Consider the following 17182-nt stretch of genomic DNA (forward strand, 5'->3'; position numbering starts at 1 on the left):
AGCTGATCCTGAAAGATTTTTCAAAGATTATGCTCAGAGGTTCGGCTATGGCAGTGGATAGCTTTTTAAAGAAGTAGGCACATATTCCCTCTGGTCCAATAGATAGAGATGGTTTTAGATTGCATAGTGCTTTTTCAACATTGTCTTCAGTAAAATTGATATGTATTATTAGATCATTATAATTGTCTGTGGTTCAACTAGGAAATACTGGGCATGATTAATATGATTAATAGGGTATTTCTTAGAAATATGTTGATTTAGCAATTCTGGTGCCAATTTTTTTTTGGGGGGTGCATGTGTGTGTTCTGTGTATACATGTTCGCAAAAGCGCAATGTCTTTATTATAAGACACATGGAGATATTTGAGATAATACATTTATGAATAAATTAAACTCTAGGATATCTTATTATTAAACATGTGGTTTTATTTTTGGCCATCAATATTTAGTATTCTCTTGGTCACATCTTTAGTGTAGCCTTTTAAAGTAATATATGGCCTATTATAGACCAAGTATCTTCTTACTAGTCAATGTAATGTTAATACATGATATGCATTAATATTATTTTTATATCAATAATGTATTTATATCTACTGTGTACATCTCAAAGTTTGCAATATGTGGCTGTCTTGCCGGTGCATATAAACTAAATAGGATTGGACCTGGTTAGTACTTGGATAGAATACTTCCAGGGAAACCCAGGGCTATAGTACAGACTGGGAAGTTGAAAAACATCCCAGGAGAAGACAGTGGCAAACAACTTCTGGCTATTGCCAAGAAACTGCATGGATGTGTCTATGAAGTCAGAAAAGTAAAATGTACTAAAGTCGAGTAGGTAGGATTGAGCCTGCCCTATCAGAGTTGTCTTGTTGTAACATGGTGTTCTGGTCTAGGTAGCACAATGTAAAGTTTATTCAAGATGATGATGCCTTCACCGTCAATGGGCAGAAATTTGATCAGTTCGGCTTTTTAAATTACACTGTGATGATCTTTCAATCAAATAGAAGTTGGAAAGCTCCCAATGTTTTATGCCTCACAGAAGACACACAGAAGCAGCGTAGCTATTCTAATCCCTCCCAATGCTCTTGAGAATAAAATAGTACAACACAAGAAAGACTGTGAATTAAGACTAAATAATCAATATGGACAGGCAAAAAGATCAAAGAAGTTTTGCAGGTCTTACTTAGAGTTTATCCTCCAAGCAACCCAGTATCTCATATATTTTCTCAAAGTATAGAAGAGTATTCATTTTGATGATTTCCCATCTGCAATCCTTGAAGGCATATCTTGGAAGATTCCCTCATAAGGAAACATCCTGTCCATGTGGATATGGGACATAGAAACTCTTGCCCGTGTTCTTTTGTGCTGCTATCTCTCGTAGTAAGTTTATTGTATTTTCGTTACAAATGCAAATACAGCTTTGCTAGCCCACTTGATGCAAAAAACTCAGAAATGTCCCATATTAGTAATCATGTAAAATATCTATTTGAAAAATTACTTGGCAAGTACCAACATTCTACCTAATAGTATGCTGAATATGGAGTTCTCTTAAAGTGCACCAAACTTAACGGGATAAATATTTTAGGATTTTTATTATATTACAGATCTTATGGAAGTTGATTAGCATTGTGATAATAACATTTAGATTGTGGCACTGACTTGTTATCTTAATAAAGAATTTGATATCTGTTTTGGTAAAATTTAGGCCTAAATATTCTAGTGCTTTAAACATTAATATTATGGTATGTTAAAATACAGATGTGTTAAAATATTATAGTACTTTTTGAAGCATTTTATGGGATACAGTATTTTTTCAAAAGCATTTTATAGATATGGTATTTTATCCAATTAGTTTACATGATTTGGGGTTCCTAAGATCACATAAATATTTTAGCTCCTATTCTTTATGAGTCACCCTTTTTTCATAGTATGTTGTTTCTTAACATGTTTTTATTAATTTTTACCTGCCTAGAGTCATGTATTTGATACGTGTGGCTATATCACTGAATAAATGAATAACGGTATTTTATCTTTATCTACAGTCATTTTAGGAAAACTTTTTTTCTATTCTCACTTGGAGTTTATAATTTTATGATTTTACGTGTAAAACTGGATGTTGTATTGGGCAATGTTTGCAATAAGACTGCCATTAAGTTTATGATATACGTAGATATTCTTTTTGAATTGAAGAATGGTGCTTAAAAAGAAACCACTTTTTAAGGATTTGGAATTAACACTAGTATTGGTGGTTATATCCAGTGCCCACAGAACTTTATAACAGTCACATTAAAGCCTACTATCACAGCGGAGAAAGCCATATGGGGATATCAGGAAATAAAAAATGAATAATGAATTCAGCAGAAGTTACTTGAACATTTATAAAAAAGGATTATTCTATTCAAGTTTTTATTAAGTAACCCTGTTTGAAAGAGTGGTAGCAATACTGTGATAGAGTTTTTGTATTTATACACCTTTGTTAAAAGTCCAAATAGGAAACAAGGAACAAGCTTCTAAAAAACACAATAAGATTAGAAGGCATTTTTAAACTGTGATTTTCTATTCCATACACAAAAGAAGAAGCAATGAGATATTTTGTCTTGGCTGGTATGAAAAATATATGTAAGCTTATAAAGTTAACAGTAATTTTATGGGAGAAAGGTTTTGCATGGTTTCAAGCTGTCTGCTGCATGCCTTAATTTAGCATTTCCCAATCTTTATCTAAATGTGAATTTACTGCTCCTGGATGGATAGATAGATGGATGGATGGATAGATAGATTGATTTATCAATTGATTTAGACTACAACTAAATCAGTTAATTCCCAGTGCTCATGCTGCCTTGAGGGTCTGGAAGTTGTGCTCAAAATCCTCTGCAAGTGGAATATTTTTGCCTAATAGTTGCAATCTGATAGGAGACTGGAGCCTATCCAACCCTATCCGAGGAGCTTCTGTGGTGCAGTGGTTAGAATGCAGTGCTGCAAGCTACTTCTGCAACCAGCTGCCTACAATTTGGCAGTTCAAATCCCACCAGGCTCAAGGTTGACTCAGCCTTCCATCCTTCCGAGGTGGGTAAAATTAGGACCCAAATTGTTGGGGACAATATGCTGACTCTGTAAACCACTTAGAGAGGGCTGTAAAGCACTATAAAGCGGTATATAAGTCTAAGTGCTAGTGCTAATTGTATAGTAATTTTCTATACCACAGACGGACCACTGAAAATATCTTTTCTACAACTGCTGTGCAACAAAATAAAGTCTTGTTAATTATTTGAGTCAGTTAGTGTCTATCTTAATTTGCAAAACTGAGCTTGGATTTGCTCTGATGCTGTTGAATTCTGCTTCTTTGGCAGGCAAAACGAAGATTGGAACTAGAAGAACCTGGACAGCAATTTCTACCTGAAGGATTGAGAACTCCAAAAGGGAAAGGCAGAGCTGCAACAAGAAGTCCAGAGAGTCCAAAAAGTAAGAAAATCTGTGCATAGCTATATGAAGTGCATTCAATCTCTTACATGTTCTTCCTGAGTAAATTGTGGATGAAAAGTAGTTAATTATACTTGCAGAGGCTGGATCAAAACCCTAACACACACTGAGGTTTTAGCCATGAAAATTAACCAAGTTAATTACAGGTAATCCTTGATTTACAGCCATTTGTTTAATGAACATTCAAAATTACAGTGGTATTGAAAAAAATAGTTACAACTCTTTTTCACACTTAACAACCATTGCAGCATCCCCATGGCCACATGACGAAAATTCTGATGCTAGGCAACTGACTCATATTTATGACAGTTGCTGTGTCCCAGGGTCACGTGGTCATCTTTTGCTACCTTCTGACAAGCAAAGTCAATGGGGAAACCAGAGTCACTTAACAACCGTGTGACTAACATAACAACTGCAGTGATTCACTTAAGAACTGTGGCAAGAAATTTCACGGAATGGAGCAAAATTCACTTAACAACTGTCTTGCTTAGCAATAGAAATTTTGGACTCGATTATGGTCATAAGTCGAGGACTACCTTTCTACCGCTGAAGTGAAACTGTCTAGGAGTGTTCTTTAATACAACTCATATGGTGCCTTAGAATTTTTTTTAAACAAAATGTTATGCCATGTTTTCAAAATTGGCATTAAATGCTTTTTATTTCCAGCTCCCAAATCTCCTTCAGAAAAGACACGGTATGATACATCACTTGGCCTTCTCACAAAGAAGTTTATTCAATTATTAAGCCAGTCTCCTGATGGTGTGGTAGATCTGAACAAAGCAGCAGAGGTCCTTAAGGTGCAGAAAAGGAGGATTTATGATATTACCAATGTTCTGGAAGGCATTCATCTCATTAAGAAAAAATCCAAGAACAACATTCAGTGGATGTACGTATCACATTTCTGTATTTGTCTTGCATTCTAGAAAAAGTTGTCTGATGCTAGTTTTCAGTTTTTTAATTATGATGGTAAAACTACATTTAGCTTACTTTTGAATTAAGAAGGAAGTTGTTTTCAAGAAGGAAGAGATAAAACTAAACTTAGCAGTCATTTTGTGGCAGGGTATTCCAACATGCGGGATGGGGAAGGTGACAGTTTCCACAGATGCACATAATTTGAGAACCACAATCTGTTACACTTAACAAAATATTTTATTCAGGAGAAAGGTCCACTACTTGTAAAACATTTAAAACATATTGGCTGACCATGCATAGCAGACTTTGTTCTGTGCTTCCCAGGGCGCTAGACTAAGGAAATTAATAATGTGTCTGAAATGTTTCATATATATGTTGATGGTTTATTCAAAGTTGCAGAAATCTAAGGCAGAAGAGCCTTTTCTGTATGTGTTGTTACGCATTATAGTTTATGGCACTAAACTCTTCTGTGATTAAGAATGGGATATAGAAAGAAACCTCTTCATGCATATAGACTATTACATATTTTTCTGCTATCCCCCCCCCTTTCTGTGGCCCTTTAGATGTTTATCAACATCCAACAGCAATTTAACATTATTCCCATAAGGCTGTTCCTTTGCTGAATACATTGTACGTAACACAAAGTTTACTTCATAGTTCCTGCTCTTAATACATGGGCTGGGCTTGGATATCCTACTGAGCCATAGTGTGGCTCTTTGTTTATAACTTGTTTATAACTCAAGATAGTGAATATATTGTGCCTAATACTGTTACCTTCTATTTTCCCCACAACAACAACCTTTTGAGGAGAGTTAGGCCGAGAGAGTGTATCTGCTCCAAGGTCACCCAATCAGCTTCCATAACTAAAGAAAACCTAGCGTCTGCAGTCTCCTGGTTTCTTCACCAGCATCTAAACCACTGAACCAGACTGGCTTTCATACTAGCTTCATGCTTTGTTAATCATGGTTAATGGCTTTAGATGATTTAAGTACTGTACTCCCCCATTTTGTCTTCCTCAGCAAATCATGGTCAAGCAAGGCTTGATTGGGTACAATGTATGAATCCAGCCATTGTATTATTTATTTATTTTTATTTTTCTTCCTTTATCATTTGTATAAATAACTCAAGGAGACAAAGATACCTAATACTTTTCCTCCTCCTATTTCCCCACAACAACCTTGTGAGATGTGTTGAGCTCAGGGAGAGTGATTGGGCCAAATTCACAGAGCTGGCTTTCATTGCCTTAGTTTGGCTTAGAACTCACAGTGTTTCTATTCTGGTGCCTTAACCACTAGACCAAGACAGCTGTAAATCTTTATACATGTTTGTATATATTGATTAAATTTATATGCCATCCATCTCACTATAGAGCAACTTTGGGCAGCTTACAATGACATAAAATAACAATATTAAAAAATTAGAAAGTTAAAATATCAAAAACATTGGGCATTAAAAGTTAAAATTAACAACAAACTGGATAAATCAATGAAAAATACGTAAATAGGGAGGAGTTGGGATCTTCTACCATAGTCACCTCCAGAATGAGATGCTCCCATCGGGCTCAAGACAAGTGAGATTTTTGGACCCTTTTGAAAGACCAATGGGATGGAGGGCAGATTTCATCGCGGGGGGCCTGATGCTCCAGAGGGCGGGATCCATGGCAGAAAAGCCTCTTCTCCTGCAGCTACAATTTCTTGGCCTAAGAAATCCAGAGCTATAAAGATAATAAATTTTATATTGATAAAATATAAATATTTTATATTGATAAATAAATATTGTATTTAATTATGTCCTTCTTAGCAGTAAAGGTATACATTATTGGCCTTTTATTTCATTTTCAAAGAATGCTGTGCAACTCCAAATGTTCCTCTTCTGCTCTTCATATTAATAAATTACCAGTAGTTCTTCCAAGATTAAAAAAAAACAGCTGGATTAAGGAATGAGACACACCTTTCCTCAGATTGGAACTCTTCCATGTGTTCCACGAACTGTTTGCTCATTTGTTTTGAAGGGGCTGCAGTCTATCTGATTTCGGGGGCATGTTGGCACACTGTCAAGGCTTGTCAAAAGAGGTAGCAGAACTCAGCCAGGAAGAAAAGAAGCTGGATGAGTTAATCCAAAGCTGCTCTCATGACCTCAAACTGCTAAAGGATTCTGAAGATCGGAGATATCCTTTTATAGTGAATGAAGATACGCTCTTTTAATAAATATACTCCGTGCTCTTAATTTGTTGTTGTTGGTTAAGGACAGTGTTTTTCAACCTTACAATTCTAAAACGTGTGTACTTCAACTTCCAGAATTCCTCAACCATTGTGCTTTCTTAATATTATCTAAATTGAAAAATACTGGCCTAGGCTATAGGGCTGGTATTTGGCATATTTCATAAGATAGTGATCTATAGCCCACATGTCCTTGGCTATTTTAATATTGCAAAATATCAGCAAAAATGCCTTTCAAAAGACTATCAAGAGAGTCTGTTGCTTAGTTTGAGTCCAAGAGTCTTTTCAAGCTGTCCCAAATCCAGGAACCATTCCTGCATTTTTGTGATTGAGCCTGGCAGTGACATTCCGGATTGTAATTTGTTCACTCTTCACTATAATTTCTACATAGACAGCCATGATTTTTTTTTTAAAAAACTTCCCCAAGTTAATGAAGGTAGGGGAGAGAATATAAAAACACCTACTAAAATATCTACTTTAGTTTTCTAGTTCTCAACAGCTGCTCAACAATTCTTTAACACTGATTACATTAGCGTATGTTAGGTATGAAGATATTCAAGAAATTAGGAGCCTTAAAGACCAAACTGTCATACTTGTCAAAGCTCCTCCAGAAACAAAACTTGAAATGCTTGACCCAGAAAAGGTAAAAACTTATTTTATTACATAGCACAGTCGTTTTTTCTTTTCTACATTTTAAAACTAATGTTTATTTGTAGGAGTGATTTAATGAAATAAGTTTTTATGGGTGACAAAAACTTTCAAAACTTCTATGTAACTTGGTTTGCAATTATTTTTTGTTATATTTTTTGCTTATTGACTGATTGATTTTTCTTTATTTTTATCTGCCTTCCTTTTTGTTCAAGTCAAGGCAGCATACACAACTAATGCTACTCTCCCCTACTCTCCCCACAATAACAGCCCAGTGAGGTGGGTTGGGCTGAGAGAACGATTGACCTACCAAAATCAGCTACCCAATTAGCTTTTATGCCTAAATGAAAGATGGAACTCATAATAAAGTTTCTCGCTACTTGAACACCATTTCTGGGGATTGCATGGAGGCCTCCATGGTGCTTTCTTGGCAGGAATATAAAAGTAGCTTTGCAGTTTTTTTTCTTCTGGAATGACTGTTCAGTTTTGCTTTTTCAGAAGCTATGCACTAAAAAGGTAAATCAGCCAAAGTTTCCTGGATACTGTCAACCTATGGGAATTTCTTCTCATATTAGGCTCTGTTTTATACATTCCATTCCCTGAGAATGCTGATCTACAACTATCCCATTGTATTATTTTCAAATAGCTGGGATTGGTCTTCTTTCTATAGCTAGTATTAGGCTTCTTTATATCTCGACTTAGCTTCTTGTTTTGCCTACTGACTCTGCATCAAATCGCAGTTACTCATGTTTTTTCCTTGCTCCTTAACTATCTTTTGAAGGGGCAGGGGTGCTGAGAGATGATACACAGCCCAAGGTTACCGGCGAAGCTTTCTGGCTGAGGCGGATTTTAAGCTGGATCTCTCTAGTCCAAGACCAGCTCTGTAACATCTATGCCACATGTGATCCATGTTAAACAGCTATGCCTTTCATTGCTAGCAGCACCACTGCCATTTGACTTTTTCTTTGGCAGTCTCTGCTGTTCATTTATCTCTCTCTCTCTCTCTCTCTCTCCCTCCCTCCCTCCCTCCCTCCCTCCCTCTCTCTCTCTCTCTTTCTGCCTTCCTGCAACATGCAGTAGATTATAAATTCTCTGAGATGGAACCATTGTATATAGAAGTCAGATGCACACTGTGCTGCTAGATATAGCAAGAACATTCCTTGTCAGTTCCACATTCCTGAGCAAACATGAGAAGGTTAGAAAAGTAGTTTTATGAGGAAACCACACATTCAAAGAAGTGCTGCGTCCAGCAGCACGTTGGAAGCCTATTTTATACCTGCATGTCCACCCAAACATTTAAATTCTGCATCTTCTGCCTTTTTGAAGAAATTGATTTTTCTTCTCTCAGCCTTGAAGCTTTCCATCATCAGTTCTATTCACTAAATGGCTGCCTCTGACATGAGAATCTGGGCCCGCACTTTACCATTTTGAGTCCTCATGCTGTATTCAGGGCATCTTCTCTGTCAGCATAGCTAAGTCATCCAAGCTTAGTATTAGTTGGGCTGTGCAAATCTTTAAGGGAAGCATCTCCCTTATTTCACAAAGCAATGTGGTTCCCTCACTTCTAAGAATAAGGCAGCCGTGCTGTTTTCTTTAACTCCTGTATTATTCGGATGTGTTTATATGCACATGGAATACATGCACAGAAATCTTTTCCAGCAACTACAAGAGTTGTAAGAAGAGAATGTAAGGCCTTACATCAGGGGTGTCAAACTCATGTCATCACGGCAGCATCACGTAACATATCGGGACTTTTCCCCCTTCGCTAAACTGGGCAGGGGCGGGGCCAGCATGTGAGGCATCCAGCCCACGGGCTGCGAGTTTGACACCCTTGCCTTATATTGATCGGTTTAGAAATGGAGAAAGTTTCATATTTTTTTACTCACTGGATTGTCCTCCCTTATTAGTTAAGAGAAGGGCTTTCTCAGCAGTTGGTACAAGTACTATAAGTAAGAGGCTGAAAAAATCTCCACCTTAGGAAACTCCAATTTAGATACATTGCATTGAAGGGGGTGGGCAATCTGTAATTTGAATTCCTATAATGTATGGTACCTTTTTCAATAAACCTCGGAAAAGAAACCCTGGAAGCAACTTACTTTCTATGAAGGTGGTTTGGTCAAGAACATGACAGAGAACATGAGAAGACCTTGTTTTAAGGAAGACAGGGTTATCTCATTAGCCCAACCAGGCACATGAATGTAACCTTGTCCCATCCTGTTGATTTAAAATTGGATTTTGGCCAGAGTCTTTTCGTTACGTTGCTTAGGAGTAAGCTTCAAGGAACAACTGGTAAGTTGAGCCATCAGAAAACCAAAATAGTCTGGTCAGAAAATAAGCTCCAAGCAAAATCACTTCTCTGTCCCTTAACCGTATGATGATGAAAGGCTTAGAACATAATCTTGCAAAATTACATTGATTAGAAAGGGCAGAATTTATATCTTCTGCTAGGCCGATTATTATCATTTTGCAAACTTTCAGCCTGCATTGGGCTCTTTTTTTTTTTTGCATATCAGCACATTAAGAATGAAAAATGTTCCAGTAGTTATTTGTATTACTGGCAAAAGGGATGCAGAAAACTGAAATTCTTTCTTGTTGCAGAATAAGCTGATACACTTATGTAGTACTCAAGGACCTATTGAAGTATACTTGTGTCCAGAAGAAACCGACTACTCCGCTCGTATAAAAACTCAGGATCAGGATCACAATGGAAGTATCTCAAGAAACATTTCCAAAGGTAATCTGAACACTGGCGATAACCAAATATATGCAGAGCTTAAAATCAACGTATAATCTGTTGTATAATATTTTAAGTGCTAAACTTTAAAGTAAACTAAAGAACTTTTTTTCCTAATTCATTATTCTTGAGTACAGATTATTATGTTTTACTATTTTACTTGTGTTTATAGCGATGTGTACATTCCTAATTTGCAACAATATCAGTGCTCCTCCCACTCTGGCATGCATGGTCAGACACACAAAATTTGGTCATAAATGCGTGCATTGCTTGGAAAATGATTTTTTGGTGATCATATTTGCAAACGATCAATAACTGCATAATCACTAAATAAGGAGTGAGTGAATTAATAATTTAATTTTGGCAATACCTAAACATTAATGTGAGCCATGGAATGTATAAGTTAAATTGTCACATTAAAAAATAGTTTCTATTTTGTCACAGGAGGCAGAATTTATCTATATCGAATACGTTTCCCTTAAAGCATCCACTCACTTGGAAAGTCACTACTCTCTGGCCAAAGCAGAAGAGCTTATCTGCGGGAGGGCAGAAAGGAGGTGGAAGCATCTAGCACTTTCACATGCAGCCTGAGAGCTACCTTTGGGCAACTGAAGGAAAAGGAGCAGGGGTTTGGCACTCTCTGCACTTCTAGCAATGCATTGCAGGCACTACTTCTTCAAAAGCCAAGCTTGACATTGCTTTTCCTGAAACCTTTGTTCCCCAGATGGATATGCTATGTAAATGACAGTGGGCAGATATGTGAGTGAGGGTGAAAGGCCTAAAGCCTCCTTTCCATGAGATTCTGCTAGAACTTACTGAATGCTTTCCATTTTATATGAATTATACAGAAGGTTTCCTTGCGGGAAATTAATTGTATGTTTTGAGGGTATCTCAAAGAGTCGTAGTGGTGCAGTGGTTAGAATGCAGTATTGCAGGCTAATTCTGCCAGCAGTTCGATTCTCACCAGCTCAGGGTTGATTCAGACTTCCATCCTTCCAAGGTTGGTAAAATGAGGACTCAGATTGTTGGGGGCAAAATGCTCACTCTGTAAACCGCTTAGAGAGGGCTGTGAAGCTCTGTAAAGCAATATATAAGTCTATGTGCTTATTGCTATCTAGTAGCCAGTATGTCTTCATTTCTCTCAATATACCTTCAAATAACTCTGATTTCCCTCAAAGGGGGAAGGCAGACTAAATTTGGTGATTTATTTTGTGTTGACAGAGCACAAACTAATAGTTTCTTTCTCATTCAGTTAGCCTCTTTCTAGTTTTTCTCTTTTAACCTGAAATCCAGGAGGAGGACGGCTGGAAGATTGAAATTTCATGATTAATATTTATCCTGATGTTTTATAAATACTTATACATTCTAAATAGAAGCTTAATAAAGTAAAATCAGTATGGTTCCTATTTCAGTGAATATTTTCTCTCAGGTTTCAGAAATTGGATGTCTCATTTGGTGATTAAGAAAGTTGCGTATAGCATTTCTGATAAAGAATATGTTTCCTTGTATATGTGGCACATATATATTGTGTGCGCTTTAATATAGAAAGCAACATGGGATGTTGGAATTTCAGTTTGGTTTATAGTTTATACTCATAAAATATGCATATTGGTTAGGGTTGTCAGATAAAGGTCCAAACTCCAAGTGGCTGCTAGAGAAGTACAATTTATGTATTTCCTGCTATCTGGTGATTGTTCTGCATTTTTGAAGTCCATGTATGGTAGTTCATGGCTAAAGAATGAAAGAGCCACAGTGTCTTGCTTAAGCAGGTCTACACAGAACCGAAGAGATGATTCCAGAGAATCTCCCTTTGTAATTAGCATTGTCACTGAATTGTATAAATCCTACTTATGTCACAAAACTACTAGTCCTCCGGACTTAAGCAGTTCCTGAGGCTGGGAGGTGTTGGGCTGCTGTCTCATTCCATAGTAGCAAAGTTAACTTTTACAATAAGCTGGGTGGAAGGCAAAGCATTTATATGTAGTATGGTTGTGAAAGGTTTCTGTATCCAAGTTTTGATATTTTGTTCTCTTACTTATACAGATCTGAACTCTGATAACTCAGGAGGTCCTGACTGTTCAGAAAATGCCACGGCCATCTCCCCATTAGTTTCTACCACTAACCTTTTGCAACAGACAGAGGACCAAATTACTTCAAGTCTTGATGGCCCATTTGTAAACTTGTTGCCACCTTTACTTCATGAAGACTATTTGCTTGGGCTTGATGAAGAAGAAGGGATTAGTGACCTCTTTGATGCTTATGACTTTGAAAAAGTACCTGCCTTGATGGATGGATTTTTATGCAGCTGATTTTTGTTTCTATTTTCTTTTTAAAAATGAAACCAGAATACCTGCTGACATTCCACACTATCTCCCCTCTTATCTCCTAACCCTTATTCCATTTCAAAGATTAGAAATTATAGTATTTCATATTTATATGGAAATACTTCATAGAATCGTACAAACACAGAATGGCAGACTTTCTTATCAGAGTTACCTTAACCTCAAATTCAGGCAGCTACTGCTTTAGTAATTATAAAACAGTGCACAGAGAATTGGAGGAAATGGCTACGCCTATTTTATTCTGGTATACTGTGTCTATAAGTTTCATAAAGGGCTAAAGAACTGTTTTAGCCAAAAATAGCATTTTTTTTCCTTACGATTTCAAGCTGTGCCTTCTGTAAAACATGTCTGTTCAACTTTTTCATTCAAAGAGTAACTGCAGAGAAGTATGTTTGAGATACACAAACAGAAATGTGAAATAGACTTCTTCCAAAGTTATCTAGAAATATTTAAATTCTTACCTGTGCTCCATTTTTGAGCATTCACTTATCACTGAGGATATTAATAAGCCTCAAATAATTGTTAATATGAATAGGTTTTAAAGATATTGCTGCCCAAGGTGAAAGAGAAGGGGTGACCCCAGTCAATGCAGTATATCTGGGTAGCCTCTAAGTAACCTTTTAAAAAAATGAAAAGTTGTGCATTATCAGCTGCTTTAGAAAGAGAGAGAGTAGGCAGGGTGGATTGATTCTAGCTTCTATCACTGTCTGTAGAATAGTCCAGTGGATTTTACCTTCTTTCCAAAGAGCTAGATTTATACAGCCCATCTTTGTATTTGGCTGGTGAACTGCACGCAGTATCAGTTTCTGCATGTAGTTGTCAACCCGTTTCACCTTCAGATCACTGAAGGTGATTATTTTCCCCACTAGAAAGAAATCTTGCAATGAGGAAGTCCCTTGCTATAATATAAAGCAAAGATGCACAGTTCAATTTCACTGTCTGCAAAGTGCAACAGGACTGGCACGTGAAGTTTGTGGTACGAAGTGGGGCTCTGTGTTAAGTGCCTACCAGAATTGCACTGTGGGCTTTATTTTATTTTATTTTTTTTGCTGAGAAATACTATTTAAGCCAAGCTTCACTTTTTCAGTACTCTGTGTTTATTTGAGAAGGTTAGTTGCTTTCACTTCCCATTTTGGAAGTTGCTACAAAGCTGACATTTCACCCAAAGTGTAAATAATATACTTGTCAAGATTGTCTTCGCTGAATTTTAATTGATATCTCTTTGCTGACATAATGTGCTTTCTGAAAATGGATAGAATTCATACATGTAAACATAGTTGTATGAAATGTCACCTTGGTTAATTAGTTGAATAGTTTAAGCAGTATACATTACTTTTTCTACATGATGCTTAAAACATTTCTAAAATGTTCGTTTTAAATAATATATGTGCAGGTTTTCTGGTACCATTGAAATGCTGCTACAGACACTCACAAATGAAATGACTGAGTAATAGTATGAACGTTGTACGATTGAGCCTTGGAAAATAATTGTGTAAAAAAAGGCAACACATTGAGAACTGTTAAACAGTATTAAATGTGTTTTATATGTATACAAACATGTGCATAGTTAATTGGTTATTTAAGTTGTATGTTCTTAAACTATAGTCATATAACTGTTTTGTACAATAGGAATGAATTTGTAAAGCCTGCAGAGTATTTTATAGTTAGCTTGTTATTTCTTTTAAAAAAAACCCATAAAACCTTAAATCTGTAAATAAAAAATGTAGTATTTAAGTATGTCATATGAAGAAACAGGAGTTTGTGTACGCATGAATACTTTTATTATATGAAGAGGATCTCTGGGTAGAATAAAATGAAAGGGAAGAAAATAAAATGCCATTTTGTACAATTACATACTTTCCCCAGTGTATCAGCAAAATACTAACCTTAATATACTTTGATTAGTATGTTAGTTCCAAAATGTGTAAAATAATGTAAAAAAAAGCAAAAAATAAATTTTCATTTGTAAAGGCAACCTGTTCTATAGCTGGGACCTTGCCTTATTAAATGTAACTGACTTTTTAAATGGTAATCAATAAAGCTTTATATCAGTACATACTGTATTAGTTTTTTTCGTGAGGTTTTTTTTCATCTGCTTCAAATTATTTCAAATGCATTTTACCCTCAAAGTGATAAGCAACATATCCTAGTCATATAGAAGTTGACCACCCATTCCAGCTGGTGTTGGCAACAATAAGACTTGCTCTTCTGTACCTTTGGCCATTCGCTGAATAAACAAATAATAAATTCTGTAACTTTTATTACTGCCTACATTCATACAACACAAATTAGTGAATCATGTAGCTAGCTCAAAACTCAGTCTATTCAATTGCAGGTAGTCCTTGACATAACCATTCATTTAATGACCATTTGAAGATACAGTGGCAATGAAAAAGTGACCAATGGTCCTCGAACTTACGACAGTTGTAAAATCCCCACCAGCCACATGATTAAGAAATCCAGGCATTTGCCAACTGGTATATATTAAGGACAACTGCAATGTCCCAGTGCCATGGGATCACGATTTGCAACCTTCTCAACCAGCTTCCAACAAACAAGCCAATGGGATAGCTGGATATGCTTAAAAGATTGTGTGATACACTTCACAACTGCAATGATTTGCTTAACTGTGACCAAAAACAGACTGTAAAATTGGGTAAGACTCAGTTGACATAGCAAGAGTAATTCTGCTTAGCAACAGTGATTCTGGTCCCCATTGTGGTCCTAAGTCGGGGATTCCCTGCAGTTTATAGCTGACTGAGTTATGAAAATCCCAGATTGAATTAAATATTCTCACTGATTGGGAAACAAGATCTATTTCTGTTTTTAGTGTGCTGCTACAATGGTGGACTGCTGACTTGTATTTGGCTTGTGATCAGCAACCATTCCAATATTCTTTTCACGTCTGCTATGACCCAGTTTGATGGTCACTACTGTAGATAATTGCATTTAGTTTCCTTTTTGTAAGTGAAGAACCTTGAACTTGCCTCCACGTGGACTTGGAAATCCAAGATTATTAGCCCTTCTAGCGAAAACTGCAGCATGCTGTAGTTCAGCAACTGAATTATGTAGCAGCATGCTGTAGTTCAGCAACTGCAGCATGCTGTAGTTCAGCAACTGAATCCACAGGTTACCTCCCCTTTGTCTCTGTTTAATTTCCATTGCTTTCAGTTTGCTTCAGCCTATCAACATCTTTTTGAATCATGTTGAGCATTGATTCTACCATAGCTCTGCATCATCCACGGATCTGATAAGTACAGGTAGTCCTCGACTTACAACAGTTTGTTCAGTGACTATTTGAAGTTACAGCTTAATAACCATTGCAGCATACCCAGGGTCATGTGATCAAAAATTTTGAGCCCTTGGCAACTGACTCACATAACGGTTGCAGTATCCAGGGGGGTCACGTCATCACGTTTTGCAACTTTCTGACAGGCAAAGTCAACAGGAACCCAGATTCACTTAACTGCAGTGATTCACTGTGGTAAGAAAGGTCATAAAAGGAGGAAAACTCACATAACTGGCTTGCTTAACAGCAGAAATTGTGGGCTCAATTGTGACTGTAAGTCAAGGACTACCTGTATTCCATCCACCTCTTCGTTCTGAGTCATTCTGAGTCAATATGACCTTGAATCCAGTCGTGTGGCATTCTACTCCTGTGTCTTAGAGAGAGAAAAAAGATATAAAATAAGAATAAAGTGTGCTTTGATGGGCTCCTAAAGCTTTATTTCTACCTAGCTTGAGGCCAAAGGACCTATGCTAAAATTCCAATTCCTAATTGTTTGACAACAGCCACAACCTATCCAAATGTAGTAGAAAAAAGCACAAACGTTCTACAAGAAAGAAACTATTGTAGAACCAAATACAGGTAGTCCTCAACAACCACAACTGAGCCCAACATTTATGTTGTTAAATGAGGAACGTGTTAAGTGAGCTTTGTCAGAGTATATTCATGAACTGGAATAGAGCTTAGTAACAAGATCAGCCAATGAGAGCGGAATTGAGGGCTGAAACGTAGAGACTTAAAGGGAGAATCTGGGCATGGTTTATCTCTGTTCTGTGCTCAGCTCTAAAGTGAAAGAGAAACTAACTTGCTTGCTTGCTTGCTGAAAACCAGAGCTCTGCTCTGAACCTCTGTAACATGTCTGCTTCTGTTTGAGTTTGCTCCATGTTGGAAAAATCTACAACTGGTATTGTAAAATTTACTTTACATGTGTATAAAGAAATTAAATGAAGCCTCAGTCATCTGTGTTTACTTTTCTGGTGCTGAATTTACACTACAATACTCTGAACAAGCTTTGTCCCGCTTTACAACTTTTCTTGCCACATTTGTTAAGCAAATCACTGAAATGGTTAAATTAGTTAACATGGTTGTTACGTGAATCTGGCATCCCTCTTGACTTTGCTTGTCAGAAGTTTGCAAAAGGGGATCACATGACCCCAGGACACTGCAACCGTCATAAGTAGGAACCAGTTGCCAAGCATCCCAATGTAAATCACGTGGCCACGGGGAGGCTGCAAGCAGTCACAAGTGTGAAAAATGATCATGTCACTTTTTTTAGTGCTGTTGTAACTTCACATAATCACTAAATGAACTGTTGTAAGTTGAGGACCACCTGTATCAAATTGCATAGCCTGTCCAAAGTAAAAATGCAGCTCAAGCTTTTCCAAAGATCACTAAGCTGATTTATCGATGAAACTCAGCCTAGTGATTTGATCCGTGCAAATTCACGAACATCTCAAAAAGTCAGTCTTTTGAGCAAATAAATACCTTCGCAAGTTACCTTTGCAAATGCTGAAAATATTCAATATGCACGTGTCCTTTCCTTAAAACAGCCACTGCATGATCTC

General features: G+C 36.9%; 1 protein-coding gene across 3 annotated transcripts in view; it reads left to right on the forward strand.

The window, feature by feature from the left end:
* The window catches only part of E2F3 (E2F transcription factor 3), a 38201-nt gene extending 23816 nt beyond the window's left edge, over positions 1 to 14385 (forward strand). For 2 of the 3 annotated variants that reach the window (XM_087961385.1, XM_026669983.2), the window contains exons 2-7: positions 3347 to 3458; positions 4143 to 4362; positions 6400 to 6555; positions 7136 to 7250; positions 9854 to 9989; positions 12033 to 14385. In XM_087961385.1, the coding sequence (XP_087817511.1) occupies positions 3347 to 3458; positions 4143 to 4362; positions 6400 to 6555; positions 7136 to 7250; positions 9854 to 9989; positions 12033 to 12298 (1005 nt within the window). In that variant the 3' untranslated portion in view covers positions 12299 to 14385. The remainder of the gene's footprint in view (positions 1 to 3346; positions 3459 to 4142; positions 4363 to 6399; positions 6556 to 7135; positions 7251 to 9853; positions 9990 to 12032) is intronic. The other variant, XM_087961386.1, reaches the window with a different exon arrangement.
* Positions 14386 to 17182: the final 2797 nt, after the last annotated feature.

This window comes from Notechis scutatus, chromosome 3, assembly GCF_049901735.1.
Source record: "Notechis scutatus isolate UNSWTSFEM ecotype Mainland chromosome 3, rNotScu1.2, whole genome shotgun sequence".
Lineage (NCBI taxonomy): Eukaryota > Metazoa > Chordata > Lepidosauria > Squamata > Elapidae > Notechis > Notechis scutatus.